Source organism: Temnothorax longispinosus, chromosome 9 (assembly GCF_030848805.1).
Source record: "Temnothorax longispinosus isolate EJ_2023e chromosome 9, Tlon_JGU_v1, whole genome shotgun sequence".
NCBI classification, from domain to species: Eukaryota; Metazoa; Arthropoda; class Insecta; order Hymenoptera; family Formicidae; genus Temnothorax; species Temnothorax longispinosus.
In genome coordinates this window covers 15,159,582-15,177,118 of record NC_092366.1, presented here as the reverse complement: position 1 = coordinate 15,177,118, position 17,537 = coordinate 15,159,582, and the positions used below count along the sequence as shown (strand labels likewise).

At 41.7% G+C, this 17,537-nt stretch overlaps 1 protein-coding gene across 2 annotated transcripts in view; it reads right to left on the bottom strand.

The window, feature by feature from the left end:
- Hth (Meis homeobox homothorax) overlaps window positions 1-17,537 on the bottom strand; it is a 136,075-nt gene that overhangs the window by 104,955 nt on the left and 13,583 nt on the right. For both annotated transcript variants that reach the window (XM_071787303.1, XM_071787304.1), the window contains exons 3-4: window positions 11,127-11,268; window positions 2,357-2,407 (exon numbers count right to left, since the gene is read on the bottom strand). In XM_071787303.1, the coding sequence (XP_071643404.1) occupies window positions 2,357-2,407; window positions 11,127-11,268 (193 nt within the window). The remainder of the gene's footprint in view (window positions 1-2,356; window positions 2,408-11,126; window positions 11,269-17,537) is intronic.

The following is a 17,537-nucleotide window of genomic DNA, read 5'->3' as shown; positions in this document are numbered from 1 at the left end:
CGAAAGACAACGACCGCAAACGCCGATGGCACTTCCGACCTCGTGGCGCAAAAGTCAAGACATAAATCATCGACGAGACTTATTTTTACGTGATTTATACTTAGACCAAAAGCTATAGCAGTAAATCTAAAAAAAGTTCAGACCCTTAAAACCTGATATAACAATTATATATTAATGTAATTTTGACGTAACCGTTTTGTATGTTAGATTTTATTATTATTTATTTTTTTCTCTATAAACAAACAAAACAATTTTGTCATTATCTAGATTATTCTAGATTCCTACACATACGCTAATATTTTTAAATAAGGTTAATCGGCAGTTGTGACAACGGCAGCCGCAGGCGCAAGGTGCCGCCTGGCCCGAATATTTGTGACTCGACATGGTCGTGACAAGCCAGGTAACGGACGTGACGTTTCGAAAAATTGTGGGCAACAGTGCGAGAACACGGTCAACGAAATGCATTTCTCGTCACCGTTCTATCTTTTTTTTCGTCCATGTAAAAAAATCAAAGCAAGCGCAACAACAATTTGGCATTAGCTCAACATGTTGATTTTTGAGAAATATAGTGCTCATATATGTTTAAATAAAAACTGTCTATGAAGGAAAAAAGCCGAATAAATTTTCACAAAAATAATCACGATAAAAAATACGATCTCCATACATAATCCCAATAAAAATATATTGTTTAAATGTATTCTTGTTAAACTGATCGTGAAACACAAACGGGATATGAGAAAAATTTAATTCTGGACACGTACTGATTTAAATATAAATGATAGATATATAGGTTATTGAAATTACAATTCATTAAACATTTCTCTTCTGTAGAATTCTGTAACATTTTCCAATAAATATCTCATCAAATTCTTGTTAACTTTTTGTAATTCAATTTTGAATATGGTTTAAACTGTCATATTTTAAATTTATTTTAAATGCGTGAAATTTTATTTAATATATATATATATGTTAACTATATTTAAAAAATTGTTGTTTAAAATAACACTAAAAAATATTTAAAAACTCCTGCACGTGAATAGATTCCAGGAAAAATGACGACTGCAAATTTCATTGAGATCACTTTTCAGTGATCTTTGTGAAAAAATATTGCGGAACACAATGAGGACAAGAGATGGCAACGACTTCTCGAGGAATTTGTAATGGCGGATCGGTCCTAAGTCGCCCTAACCATCGCCGCAAAGCCGCATGTTCGCGTTCCTGCCCGACGAGAAAATACACACTCGGAGTTATTTAAAAAACCCATTTCACTCGGTTATCTCGATCAGAGAGCATGAAGGGTCGCCTAAAATATTTCTTCCTCCGCGTCCCACCAAAGTTTCGAACGAAATAGCCACTCGCTTTCTCGTCAAGAAAAACAATAGTGTATATAACATTGCGTGCATATTATTTATTCGATCTTTAATTACCGCGTCATGAATTAAGCCTAAAAATAACGTCATCGACCTTCTGCTACAGCAATACAGACCGAGCCACGTTGTGCCACGATGTAGCCATTTATTTAGCGAATAATGAAACTGTAGATTTATTTATTTTTTAATTCAATCTGTTAACGAAGGAAAGATCTAGGGTAATTGCAGATAGTTTCAATTACATTTAGGAAATAGCAGAAGAATGCAGTATGTGGTTTGTTCCGGGCCACGCTGTTTTATCGTCCAGATATCACATAATAAATGTATCCGCCCTCGTGAAACTCCGAATCCGTGTTCCGACCGGAATAACTACGAATGGAAGCGCGCAACGATAACGCGCTCCGTTAATTATTCCACTCGCTGGGAGAGAGAGAGAGAGAGAGAGAGAGAGAGAGAGAGAGAGAAAGAAAAAAAGTGTGGAACCCTGGCGGTGACTCGCGCGTCGTAACCTTACTTCCTGGCTCGTTATTTCGTCGTTGAAGTCGGCCGACCGTATTTGGGTATCTCGATGGGCGATCGCTCGATGAAATTGAGCGATTAGACGTGCGCCGCGGAGTCGTCAGGGAAGACAAAACGCGACTAGCAAGATTTCTCGCTATTTACACGCCGCTAAATCGGATAACGCACGGTCTTGCGGTCCGCTCACTCTCGCGAAGAAGCATCCTCTTCTTTAATTGCTCCCATAATTAATCGTCGATGCGAGCGTCGATGTCTCAGCGAGACGAACGAGCCGTGTTTCGCGATTCTCGCGTTTAAATTCGCACGAATTTTACAACGATCTCCGCGAAGGAAGGGAAAATGAGATTAGATGCGTCTGACGCGCCGGGCGACGGACATTATATGCCGCAGATGAATGATATACCGAGAGATGCAACACGGGCGTCTCCCTTACACGTATACAGACGAATAAATAAGGAAACACTCACCAGCGAGTCCACCTCCGGATCTGCAATGTAGTACGGCTTCTCTTGTCTGATCTGTAACACACAGACACACGTGTAAGAGCGTTAATAATTGGATCCAGCGTAATTGCGGTATTAAAGCTACACGGACGATCGTATCGCCTACCGGTGTACATACATATATGTATAGAGATGCACACACATGAGCACAACCAAACCCCCCGCGCCACACCTGCCCCTTCGCTCCCCCCGCTTCATCTTCCCACCTATTTTCTTTAAGCGATTTCCTTCGCGTGCTTCCTCTTAATTGGACCCCCACTGTTGAATTCGTACGTACAGAAACGGAAACGCGTCGGGGAACGCGATGGAATCCCGGCGGCAAATCGAGAAGGCAGACGGACGATAGAGGAAGCAGAAGGAAGCGGTGAGATTCTCAGGCGTTTTCATGGCGCCGCGTGGAAGAGTAACCGATCAGAATGGAAACAAAACCGCTCTCGTGTTTGGCGTTCGGATTTCATGATGAAAAGAAGACAGAAAGAATCGCACGACTAATCTCGTTGGCAGAGCCAACGCGTCTTATGGAGTCTGAGACAAACGAGTTATGCTTTTCAGATTAAACGATCAGATTAGATCTTTCGGGATCTTACGAGACTTATAATTACGTTCGTCGCGGAAGAAGCGCTAACTGTATGTAAATAAATTGCCAAAATAAATTAATAAGAAAAAGAATACACATTTTTTTATCTTTTTTTTTTCTCGTCCACTTGTTCCACTCTTACTTTGTGAAAGATTAGCGCGAGGTTCTCGAAGTTATTATAACATCATTATTTGTTACATGCGGGTGAATACGTTAACAGTCCCGAAGAGACAGGATGAGACTCTTCAAACAGATTGAATGACTTCTCTCTTACAGCGTCGAAAGTATCCAAAGAGTCGAGAAATGTGAGATTTAGTCAGGAACGTCGCTCCTCTATGAGAGAAAAAGATCGGATAATGAAATATTGTCCGCACGCACGAATTCCCAGGCAAGAGCCCGCGTATTCATGAGCCCGGAATTCTGAATGGAAGTCCTCGGAGCTCTCCCGCTCCGGTGTATAGATAATGAAGGCGTCTCATGCGACAAAAATACTGTCAACTGTTCGTAGGGGAGGTAAGAAGGAGGGCTAGAGTTCTTACGCGGTCCTGTCATCGCGCTTTTTCGACGGTCTGCTCGAGCGGCGGGGTAGCGCCATGCCAGGTAGGCAAGATTACAAATTGTAAACAGCCCATTCTGTTTTCGACGTGGCCCTTCCCCCTGCTTTTAATTCTTTGCACATAGTTTTTCCTGAAACGACGTAGTCGCTCATATGCCGACACGTGGGACTGGACGCTCCAAACAAAAAAATTTGGCAACAGTTCGTGGAACAAAAAGATTTACAATGTCTGAAAGAAAGTAAATGAAATTCGAGAAGATCAATTAGTCAGCGTTTAATTCTACGAGGGTCGCACAATATATTCCATGTAATTTACGAAGAAATTGGTTTGTATAACGATATAAGAAATAACTCATTACGATATTGAAACAGTGATAACGCAATGTATGCTCCTGTAGAAGGGAAAAGTGCGGTATCATCGCATGATGATGGCGGAGAAAATCGACCGTTCGCGGCGAGGATGTTCGATGAGAAAACAAACATCGATAGATGCGTATAGAAACGTCAGCATTCGCTTGGCTGTCAGGCGCATAACTCAGCGCGCACGGCGCGGAGGCGGTAAAAATATTGTGCGATAATATTTAGAGAATGCTCTCGTTCCGGCACGCGGGGTGTCTGTTCGGGGCGACCTCGTGTGCACGTACGAATACCACATGGAGGAGAATACATATACGCACACGTATTGCGTACGTGGTGTGCGCCGATCCTGCCGAGAGATATACGAAGCAGCTGCTTTGGAGGCTGCTGCTGTTGCTGCTGCTGCTCTCTTGCCTCCGCTATTGCTGCCGCCCCCTCGAACCCTTCGTAAAACCCTTCCCTTCTGAGCAGTTGGAGAATTCTAAGCAGACTGGAATACGTGACATGGGCGAAAAATTTTCTAATTCCTTTCCATTTATTTCTCAACATATTTAATACTCTCAATAAACCTCAAAGAATTTCTTTTCATTTAATGTTCACAGTTGCGAATATGTTTTGTGCAAATCAAAATAAATAGAAACAATAAAAAAAAAACAATTAATTTCAATGTTCTTTTCAGCAATTCGATTTTAACATGAATTTCTTTTATTAAGCGGTCTGATAGATCATGGCATACTTTCTTTGTAAACTTTTTGAATTTTTGCAATATCTTCAAAATTGAAGAAAATATAATACACGAAAATGTGCTGTGACGTCATATCTTATATAAGAAATGACGTCATACCTTTTAAAGTTGCCGTCATCAAAGAAACTTTAGCAAGCTATAACTTTCTCAAATTTATGTTTCTTTTTTAATTCAAAAAGTACTAAAAATCGGCTTAGATTCTCTACATTAATTATGGATACCGCTTAATAAAAAAAAATGTTAAAACCGAATTCTTATTGTTTCAATTTTCTCTTGCCTTCGACAACATTATAATTTATAGTAATTACAAAAATAGCAACTTACTGCCAAATCTTATATGCACGAGTTTCTTAATGTCAAAATAAAAAAGGACTTCAACTTTCTCTAACTCACAAATTAAGATTCATGGGCCCTCTAACAAAAGGATGAAACTAAAGAACAACTTCCGGTACCATAAACATTTGACTTTCCTAAATAGAGTGATTGATGTCTTTTATGTTACGGTTGATTTCTCTTCTTACAAAGTAATTTTTGCACAGAGTCGAGTAAAAGTATCTCCAAAAGTTCTCTATATATACGTTGTGTATAAATCGTGTATAGCTAAGCATTTAGAAAATGCTGACAAATATAATGGTTTTTTGTTTTATGCGATATGACGGTAACCGTATTCAAAGAGAGAAAGGATGTTTTGAACAATGGCATAAATGATCCACGATCCTAGGACATTTAGGCGTTCGCAAAAAAAGAATGCACAAGTGAAAAGACTATATAACAATTGTTCTTCAAGGTGTGCAGATAGAAATTTTCGTTTACTCACTCTATAACCCTACTCACGCAACAAATATTTTCTTTAAAAGTAGAAATACACATGACAGACTATTGACTAAATTTGGGACTATATTGTTTCCGATTGTAAGCTACACAAAGCACTGAATACAATTCGATAATTTAAATTAGTGAGAGCCAGTAATAACTTTCTCTGACTCTCAAATTGGGATTCGACATGGACCCTTTAACGGTCTAATAGTCTAACAAAAGGATAAAACAAAAGAACAAAATTTCTTCCGGAACCATAGACAACTGACTTTCCTAAATAGAGTTATTGACGTCTTTCATGTCACAAAGTTGTGATTTCTCTCGGTTATTTAAAGTAATTTTTGTACAGAGTCAAGACCCTATATGTGATACGAATGAGTACACGGCACGTGTTTTTTGCAAACGAATATATGACACGAGCGACCGCCGCGCCGAGTCGCGAGAAGGAGAACCGGCAGAGAGCGCGTGATATCGCGTGATCGCTATCGCGTAGTAGCACACGTCAAAACGGGGAGATATTTACGCTAGAATGCGATAATTGCGAAATTGTAACACGGCAAGACCGCCGGCGATAGTCGTGCGGCTCGTAACAACAGAATTAAACGTGTATACACGCCTGGTGTTGAAACAATTAAAACGGGGAAATCTGTAACGTGTTGGAAATGCAGTTCGAAATAGTTCCAGAAAGCTAAACTTACAGTGGATTGAAGTCCTGCAGCTTTGTTTATTGCTTCAAAAATATTTGCATCAACGCCAAAGGTTTTACTTCATCATGAATTTCAACATTAATCTCAAGTAATTTTTCTTGGTTACAAATTTCTTAATAAAATATTATATCTAATTTTAAGTTTTAAATTTCATACTATTAAACATACCGTTTTTATTCTATTTTAACATTCAATTAAATTTTCAATTAAAATTTGATGATCATTATAAATACAGTCTAATTCGCCGATGACATTGCGATAACGTCTCTCTCAGGTAATGGAAAACCGGTTCAAATACCTATTCAAGCTTCACGTGAGTTTCATTTAGTTAATTGACCTCGAATCTTAAAACCGCAGCATCTCGATGGCACAGGATTTCTCGTTGACTTCTTAGACCATATTATATCATATTATCAATGATTTCATATAAACATTTTTCAACGTAAAAACAATTTTATAAATATAGTATTTACAACATTCTTGTACCATAAGTTCTTAAAGTCATGTAATCAAACAGAAGTAAGTCAATAAATGCCGAAAGAAAAAGAACCGACAGCTTTGAATAAAATGCATTCATCTAGCGATCATCAGTGGGAGGGGAGAGATGGCATTTTATGAGGGCTTAATGCTGCCAGAGAAAGGTGGATCCTAATTGTACCAATAAATCGCTACAGAATCTTTCTTCTCGGTTCTCTCGCTCGCCTCTTTCTTTCCGTGTGTTTGTGAGCACGACACGGAATCGAGATATCGTGATGAGTGCACGGACGCCCACGTCTCCGTATTCAGTGCTTCGGCAGTTTCGACTCATTGTACAAAACGCAATTATACAAAGGGAGAATATCTCGCTAATAATAGCGACTTATCGTACTTGTACTTGGTGGTGAGCATATATGTTAAAAATAATCAAAAAATTATTTTCAATATGAATAAATAACTCCCTTAAGCTTGTATAGATACATATGCCTAATTGTCTCTCGTAAAATTTCAGTTAAACTGCAGTAGCAAAATAATAGATCTCTAACGCGATTAATCACTAATTTCCTGTTACAACAAAATTCCTTTAAAGTCGAGTCTTCGTAAGTAGATAAGTACGGATTAAGAGCTTTTATTCAGTCGAGCGAACATCGGCGACGCTCATTTGACCGGCCAGATTCACGTTAAAGGTGATGCGCGGCCACGAGGCGACGAAGCGCAAGTAAATTTTTTTTGTCGACGTGGTCGCCGGCGATGATCGCGAAAAAAAGAGCTAGATGCCTCTTTTGGTGGGTGAAAAAAGGCGCAACAAAGGCACAGCGTAACGCAGCGCAGCGGGGGTACAACCGATGGCACGTTGCAGCCAGGCAACGATGTTCCGAAGGCAACGAGTGCGCGCGCGAATCGAGATAGGATAGAGAAAGAGGACCGAGAAGTCCCTGACGAGGGCAGATAGAGAAAGAGAGAGAGATAGGAGAGAGAGCGAACGTAGAAGGGCAGAAGGGGGCACGGAAGACTTGGAACATCGCGGCCCCATAGGGCACACGATGCGTGGACCGCAGGGAGGGATAATAGTGGACCCATTGAATAGATCAATTTACAATGGCAGAAAATGAGCAGTTCCCCACTCCCATCTTGCATCGCATGCCCCTCTCGACGCCTCTCCGGCCCCCCTACTGCTATCGCCCCGGCTCGACTCTCCACGCTTCGGTGCTTCTCACGACTCGACGACCGCCGTGGTCGGGCCCCAACTGAAGATCGCGCATGCGCCGTGCCCCGCGGCAGCCATGACGCATGCGTGCACGCACGCACGCATGGTACGCACGCACGCACGCATGCACGGTACGCACGCAACGAAACGCGAAATAATCCCGCGCGCAGCATGCGGCCCTTTTGTCGTATGGCCCTATCGCCGCGGCGGTACCGATATACGGAGCGCGAGGGGACACCGAGGGGTACGAGGGCACGGCTCACAGGGCACGCCTCGGAAACCGCCGCAAGAGGATTGTCACCTGCTTATCTGCCAACGTGCATCGTCGCGTGTGCGTGAGAGACCTACGCGCCTAGTGACGGCCTTCAAAGGCAACGCTCGCCTGAATATCGATACTTTGCGAAGTGTTGATGTTTGCCGAGATGTACGATACATCCGAGACGCGTTCTCGCGTAAAAACAGCTACAGGTATCCTAGGAATATTCTTAGAGAAGATTAGAACGCGCAAGAAAGAGGAATGGAATACGCTGGTTTCAACGACAGTTAGATACTTTCAAGTTAACGCAAAGCGAATTTTAAGTTGTTAAAAAGATTGTCGATAAAATTTAGTAAACTGATAAATTGAAGACAATCTTCGAATTTTCAAACGTCGATAAGTGCCAAAAATTAATGTATTACTCACATTAAAAGAATGTAAGAATATCTGATTGAGATAATAATCGTGTATCAGTTGAGCATCCCTAATCAATATAAATTAATTAACCATCTCAAACATATGTTCTACTTGACGTGATATCATATACACTCTAAACACAAGTACAATAAAATGCAGCAGTTTTTCTCTCTAAGCTTACTTCGTTATCCATTTCCTTGCCACCGATTGTGTTATTATTAATTTATCGTTATTAAAGAGCCAGATATATATAGATTCGAGGAAAGGACTACATGACTGTCAATTTCTATCTCGGATATTCTACGGATTTAATCACGGAACGTTAATTTCGACGTCAAGGGAGAAAGAGGAAAATATTCGAGTAAGAAGCGGCATCATATTAAGGCGATACACGCGCGCGGCACCGTCGCGGAATAAACGTTCCGTATAGTCATAAGCTTTATTTTCCGTCGGCGCACGTTTTGAAATGCACCTTATGCGCCTTATTAAGATGCAAATATCATGTCAGTTTCGCAACGCCACCGGGGTACATTCGACGCCGTGCACACCGGCGTAATAACGTCGACGCTGGCTCGTAGATAAATAAAACAGAGATTCGCGATTTTCGCGAATTTCATTACGCTCCGCTTTCTCTATCGGCGGAAAAAAAATTATGCTGGAGAAAGAAAAACAATTCGCGTTTAATTATCTCGAAAATCTTGATACGCCGGAAATTTGGAGTGTTCTTATCGTCTGGTGTGCTTTTCGGCATCAACGAGACAAAATAATGTATACACACGGGTCGCCACCTTATCCTACCTCGCGCCGAGGCTTAATTCTTATCGTTATCTCGGCATAGCGTTGCTCAAAGCCACTGCTACCGTATTACCGACACCCTATATTTAGATGTAAGTCTCGGCGAATTTCTTTTTCTTCCAGCGCGATAATGACGCCGCGCGAGCGCGATCGCGTGAGTGTAAGTTATTCGCGAAAATTCTTGCGATCGCATATCTATTGTGCAATGACACGTATTACGTATTATCTATTATCTCGGTTAAGAATTTAATTAATGATACACGATGCACGATACTAAACCCTATATTACATCGGTCGCATAACGACTACGTGAAAATAACTGGAGGTTACAGCTATCTAACGATGCAAGGCGCAATGGGTCCGATACCCTTCAATCTAAATGTGCTGAATTCGTTTGCATCGCTTCACCATAAGCAAACGAGCACGATAACATTTTTATTGCCCGTTCTGTCGCCTCGGCTTAATGTGTTGTCGTGAATGCTACATTTCTAGAAAAATACGTAAAAAAGACGGGCAGAAGTGAATGAATTTTTTTCATTACGCTCCATCCGATGAAATATCATTTTCGACCTATTTCTGATTAATCGCGTTTCTCGTATCAAGAAAATTTATTATTCACTGAATAAACCGAGATATTATATATATGCGCCCACGCTACGTAATTCAATATATCAACGCTTAGTTACATAAATTGTTGATTATTAATTCAATACTTTTGAAGTAGAACACTTCGAAGTAGACCAACAGTAGAAAGCAAAGGTGACACCTTCAGATATAGAATTATCGTTCTTCTACTTTCCTCTACTAACCGAATGACATTTGCCGTTATAGCTATGGTATATCACGTTCCATCATGTTATCGATGCAAATGTCTGTGGCGAGCAATTTATTGTATCTGTAGAAAAAAACACGCGGAAACGCGCGCTCGACCGGTACACTTTCCGAGTAGACCTTCGAGAGCAGACCTACGTGCGCGATCCAGCACGCAGACAGCGAAATGGTATGTTTTAAAAGGTCCAAATCGTTTCACGGCATGCGGCCCCATAGGCTCTCGAGTTACCTACGCGTGTCCTTGGGGGGACCAGCCTCAGGTGAGCCGCTAGAGGGAAAGAAAAAAATAGGGAGCAAGGGAAGAGAAAAAACGCGTTCACGCGCGCGCGAGCGAGCGGGCAAGCGAGCGAGCGAGCGAATCTTCTGCCTCGTAGCTAGAACGAGGCCCCGTATATACCCGGGCCCCGGGTCTCTCAACGGTAATCCTAAAAATAAGTCCCACGATAGGCAGGGTTCTTCTTCTTCTTCGAGGCTTGAGACACGCTAGTGAGAGTCTCGTGCGATGGATCTACAGTTTCGGGACGGAGACGAAACGCGCGTCTCTCCTCGTGACTCATGTGATGTGAAGGCTCGAAAATCCGTCTGGGACATTCTCTCACGGAAGAATCGTGCGACAGTTCGCCGAACAAAATCGTAAAATTTTCGCGAGGATTAATTGCGTCCAAGGATCTCGACCTTTTAAAACATACTGAAAAAACGCTGAAAGCGACTCGTAACTGTCTTATTGTAACTGTTTAGAAAATCCCTTTATTTTTGAGCCACTCAAGCAAGTCAGTCTGATGCATTAAAAAAATATCATCCCAATCATATACGATCATTTATTAATTGGCAGATATAAATTTGATTATCGAGATAAGCTGGTCTATAAATTAATAAATAGAACAACGGGTATACGTCGAATAATGCTCGCGATGCAACATGCATCGCATCTCTATACATATATACATATATATTTTTTTTTCTCTATACACATTTAATATTCTGTAAACTTACTTGTTTTGAGAAAACGGCGATATCCTCGTTGAAGCTTTCTGACGAACAGACATCACCACCAGCTACACCGGGGTCGCGCGGCGTACACGTTGCCAACTCGCACTTTTCGAATATGAGTGCGAGGAGCGGGAACAGGGGGTGTCTGAAAGAAGAAGCGAGAGAGTGCGCTTGAAGATAACGGGAATAACGCAAGACGTGTGAGCGCCTGAGCGCGCGAACGGCAGCAGATACGCATTATGCTAACGGAGCGTACCGCATCGCCCGTTTCGCAAAGCAGCGCCGATCTCGGTAGGCATGCTAATTAACACCGCAATCTTTCGAGCTTCTGGCCGACGGCTTCTGGCCCGATTCATTTCTGCGAAGAGGCGATAAATTATTATCCGATGCCCGCGATATTACATAACGACCGCGCGTCGGCGCGGGCGCTTGCGAAAGGAGGCGCGAAAATCTCGAGAACGCGAAACAAACTTGGCGTTCAAGAATGTAATTAATTACTCGAGATCGATGTAATTAGCAAATCTCGTATATACGTATCGTAAAGAAATACACGGTAATAATGATATTCCTCATCGTGACGATATAACAGTCTTAAAACTACGGAATAGTATACTAATTAAAGGCTATTGGATTCCTGCGCCCGAAGAGTGTCTCCTACTCCACGAGTGTTCTGGATGTTCCGTGTGCCGCTGATGTCCGTAAATAGCGCGCGTTTCTCGAATCGCCGAGGCGTGGCCCGTGCGAAAAAGCCGATCTGAATCGACACAAAGTCTCGTCCGCGCTCGGCGGTAGACCCGGCCGCACGTTTTTCTTTTATCCGCGTAGCGTTTTTCTCTTATCCGCGCGTGACCGACAGGGTGGGCCGCCTGTTAGCGCTACGAGGACGCAATTAACTCGGACAACCGTGGTGGCAGAAGAAGCGAAATCCGGCGTGAAGCGCTTAACCGAAAAGCAGGGGATTGCTTCACTGCCGTCCGCGTGGAAAAAAAAAAGATTCCGACCGCCTTCGTACGACCATTAGATTTCGCTCCCTGCATTTTCTTACGCGGAAAAACGATGTTACGCGCGGAGACCTATAGAACACTGGCTAACTACCGCAGTTCTAGATGTTCTATTCTTATTCCATAGTTGCAAATTCTTATGCATATTTATTATTATTGTAGTTGTACTTTTCAGTAATACGATTTCCTGTCATATCGATCATTATCTCTGCAAACGCGCGCACCCGAGCGCCCATTTTATGTGTAATAAATTTATACCCTATCTTTCTGTGAGACACTATCAGCAAATAAAAATTGTTCAACTTCTACCGTCTTTTCCTTAGCTCAATTCATAATTTATTCATAATCCGTGAACACGCATGGGCTGTATATCCAGGGACAAATTGAAAAATGGTCGATAATAACGAATGGGTCTTTTGCCAATAACAATCAAAGCGAAATAACATGTGTGTTCGTGGAAAACTGCAAATTCAACGGATAGAGCGTGCTAAATAATGAACACAGTCGCGAATCGTTTTTTTCGTTAAGTTAGTCTTGACTTACGTTTATATCGATCGCGATAGATCCAGACCCGCGTCTAAAAACACTAGTCAGAGTTTAGCTACTAAAACGATACAAGTTATGTAAATAAAATAGACTTAATTCGTTATTTTTTAAACGAGGAAAGCTAAACAGCATAAAATGGCTGCGTTGATAAATAACTGCATTAAATTAGGATCTAATTAAAAAATTCAAGATGCAAAAAAAGCCTATATGGAAAATCCTTAAAATGATTCGGTAAGGGAGAGAGCGAGAACGAGCAAGCAAGAGAGAGAGAGAGAGAGAGAGAGAGAGAGAGAGAAGAGAGTAAGGAGAAGAGAGGAGGGAGAAAAAATGGAAGAGGTTGTCGTACCGCTCGATACGGCGTAATATTCCTTTGTGCGTATAAGCGCGTGTTACACGTAAAGTACGCTTACCAATGCGACATTAGGAGGATAAGATAAGATTAGGTCGGTGCCTGTGCAACATTGTTGCAAACAGGGGCTTAACATCGAGGTTTAATGCCTGACACAATTCTGTGACGTGGAATTATTTGTTTGTTGATGTAACGCATGACGTTGTTCACAGAGAAATTTTTCTACTTAACGTCTACATTGAGTCGCTTATATGAAATTTAACTTCAGAGCGATGTACAAAAGAAGGACATATTTACCATTGCCGAGTATGCAAATGCAGTTGACGTCATTTTGAAGTTAAACAAAGCTCACATCGACTTCTAATTTGCGTTCGTATCGTTAACATTTTACTTTAGAATTTGTCAAACGATCAAGTCGTATGTAAATAAGAGACACAGGTGGACAAGAGATGATAAGAGTGTACATACGCAGCTTAAATACGCAAAGTAAATTTCCACAAAACAGTGCATTTAATTTGTATGCACGTTTATTTGAGACGAATGTTAGCGAATGCGGGAAGACTAGGAACTGACAGTGCTATTCAACAAATTACACAGAATTAATATATCACGGCAACTAATAGAAAATCCCTCTTACACGTTAGTTTTCTTTATCCCTTTTAAAGCACTCTCAGTCTTAAACAATAATTAATAATAAATGTAAAAAATTCCGAGATATAAAATCTTTACGGTAAAAAAGTTTTGCAAATAAATAAATCATTAAACGTCTATATATAATAAATAGGCTATACATACTGGATGTATGACGACGTCGGTTAAAAGTGACCATTGACACGGATTTTTAGCTCGCGGCTCGTCCCGTCCCGTGGGGGTTATACAATTTCAAAGACGGCGATGAAACCTTAGAGGGGTCTCGGCCCCTCAAGAGGTTCGAGACGGAGAGAAAAAGAGAGAGAGAAGGAGCGGCGCGAACGTGGTAGCCGCCAAAGTGGAGGCGTTGTGTGCGCATGGTAGCGGGTCGCGTCTCGCGGCGTGGCGGACATAAAACGATTCGGAACGAATTTCGACAAATTGACGTGGCCGCCGCGAGCAACGTACTCTCCTGTGCGCGCCAACCTGACCGAACCGAGCCACCACAATGAACGGACCAGAGCCAAGGTACCCGACCAGGCGGAAAAAAAAGCCCCCGTCGACTTTACCCCTTTCGCCCGCCACCATCACCACAGTGTGGTCTTACCTATGTAGTCGTTTTTTTCCCCGCTTTCTCCTTGTCCATATCTCTATCGCCTCTACTTGCCGCGGCTCCTCCTCGGACTCCTATCCCCCGGCACCACACGGACCGTCCACCACCGGATAATCGATTTTAACGCAACGTCGCGCGGTAATTGTTAATTTAGATTTTTCGCGCGCTCCCAGCGGTATTGAAAGCTCCTCCGTCTCCCTTTTTACGCTTCTAATGAGATCCGAAGATGGCTAACGCGATTCGTGAGATCGTTTTCGTGTGGATTAGGAAACGTTTAAAAAATCGCACGGAACAAAGTGATCATTCTTTATTTTTTGGCAGAGTCGAACCTCACGAGAATAAGATTCGCGATTCTCGACGATCTCAACAATCTCGCTCGGCGTTTTCTCAAGCCTCGCGGAGCCAATCGGATGCCACAGTTTCTCTCCTTTTTACCCGCGGTCCAGGAAAACCACCGAGCCGCGCGTTGCGGGCCCCGCGATTGAACGCCCGGCGGTACTTTAAGTGCGCGTTTCTTGAAAACGCGGTCGCGCAACAAAGTGCAACGTCGATGACAAACGACGGCCAGAAACGAGGTGTCAGAATGACGGGACCGCAAAAGGTAATGATATGATTGGGCCGTTGTACGCAGTATGGGGGATGTTTGCGGTTTTGCGGTTTCCGCCCCTCAAATCGACGCCTCTTCCCTCTTTTCCCTTCCCCTGCCCTCCCTCCCTCCCCCCGCCTGTCTCTCTCTCTTTTTCTCTTTCCCTACGCCTCCCCCGCGCTCTCTTTCTATTCCGACTCTTATTATTGCGCACGAGCATCGTCAATTTCACGCCGTATACCGCGGTTTACGATTTGCTAAACGACCAGCGACACGTTTTCACGCGCATGGCTTAATTTTGTTGGCGGCGTAGTAATTTTGAGAATGTCTGTCGATTTCGTCGCAAATGCGAGATCGTGATCGCAATATCGATGCGCATAATAATCGAATATAAAACGCAAGTCATGGAAACGACAAGTCGAGAGAGAGAGAGAGAGAGAGAGAGAGAGAGATATCAAAGCCAAAGAAAGAACCGAGGATAAAAGTAATGTAATTATTACAATTTGCCGTGACTTATAAATGCAACCATTTACAAAGCACTCCAATTAGCTAACTGTTAGATTCGTTGTTTATTATAGGACGCAATTGCGTATATCAATCGACCATGTCAGATAATTTATTCGCGCAAGAAAAACAATTTTCACGAAAATCATAAATTATTACAGTAAAATCTTCTGTCAAAAGTGAAAAAATTTCTGTGTACAATAGTTACAATAGATAAAATTAATAAACATTTTGAAATCCCCTATTCTTTCAGCTTACGATATATTATTCTCAAATACAGTTATAAATAATAGCATAAAATGTTACAGCTTCTAAAACCTTTACACTTCATAAATCAATCTAAGAAAACTATGAAAAAAACCTGTTTTTTTTTTTACGAATAATAGCACAAAGATAACAACATTTTTTCGCAGAGGAAGCCAAGAAAAGGTAGATCAATTAAATCCCCAATCATTGAAACGATACCCATGGGGTTTCTTATTATTTCACTAAACGATCGATAATTGAACGATAGCACTTCTCCGTCTGTCGGGCGATAAATTGTCGCTCGGATTTGCGTAAGACTCGCGAGACGTCTAATCCGTAAACGACCCCTTGCATAAGCCAAGATTCCAGTGATCGGTTAGTTTCGTCTTCACGTTACATCCGGTTCTTACGTAAAACTTTACGAGGAGAATCTCAACGTCACGATGGAAAAATAATCAGGGACAAGATTCTTTTTCCACATTATTTTAAACGTTTACGACTCATGCGCCTTATTAAATATATTATTGTACTGTACCATACCTTAATTAAGAAAATATTAAAAATATTGAAAAATATGTTGTTATTATTATTATTATTATTATGACTGAAAATTCAGCGAAAAATATAGCATTAAAATATATTAAATTATTAAAAGTTTTATTTGTACATATGTGTCACCAAAGATTTGTAAAATGCTTCTTTATCTTTTATTACCAACATGTACGTTAGTAAAATCTCAGTAAAATCCGTCTCTATATACATTTATATTTATGCAACTTGTTTTAAAAATTCATCCTATGCAATAAAATGCATTAAGATGTCCCTGACTTTTTCTCTTCTTGCCGCGCCTCATTACATTCGAGCATGAGCAGCATCAATCTCCTCGCACGTGGAAAGTCCCGCACGCGGCTTTAATAGACGAATTAATCGACTCGGATGAAACATGGGACAAAAATGGCTACGGATTCTGCAAGCAAACGACTCAATCCGACCTCACCAAAAGCGTATTGTATAAATCAGGATTAATCCGTATAGACGCGAGTATTCTTAACATCCGAGGTTTTTTTAGCACAGTAAGAAAAAACAAACGTAGCATAGTGTGAGGTCATAGATATTCCCGGAATTAATGCAAATAAAAAAAGAAAGATATATTTCAAGATTCAAATTTTGTATTGGAAATTATTTAAAACAAGTAAAAATAAACTCTTTCTCTATCTCTCTCTCTCTCTCTCTCTCTCTCCCTATTTTTTCGTCAATTTTTCAAATAAAAAGAATTTAAACGAACTTAATCCGAATTTATCTTCGCCTTTCAATTAATCTCCAAAATAACCGAAATTTAAGATACCGCTACACGATAGGAACAGGATCCTCCCAGCGACGGGAGAGTGTGCGTACACGCGTATAACCGCGCCGAAAGCGCTCGTTCCAGCGAGGCAGGCACGGCACAGCAGCGACGGCGGCGTTCCGAGAAAGTTGTGGAATCTCCTGCTCGGGTCGGACCGGGGCACACGACGAATGGACAAATTACAGGGTGCACAGAATAATGAGGCTCCCGTTCTAGGACGTACATCAGAAATCGGGGCATCTCGCGGCTATAAATCACGCGGAACACGGCCGCCGAGCCACTCCGTAAAACGGCCAATTGACGTGTTTCAGCTTGTACGAACGATGCGCGTGGCACGAGCTGCTGAACGGCCACAGCTATAATGATGTAGGGAGAAACAAATGCAGGAATGTTTGCGACAAAATATAAAAATAAGATGTAAGAACAAAGAGTAGTGCCACGTATCGCGATATGTGACAATAGTTCATCGCGTATATTATCGAATCTATATACTTTCATGTATATTTTATACGTGCAATCTTGCTGTAGCTTCTTATTAAATTTACATATATATACACCGAGCTTAAGCGAGAAATTTGCGTAAAAACAGTATAA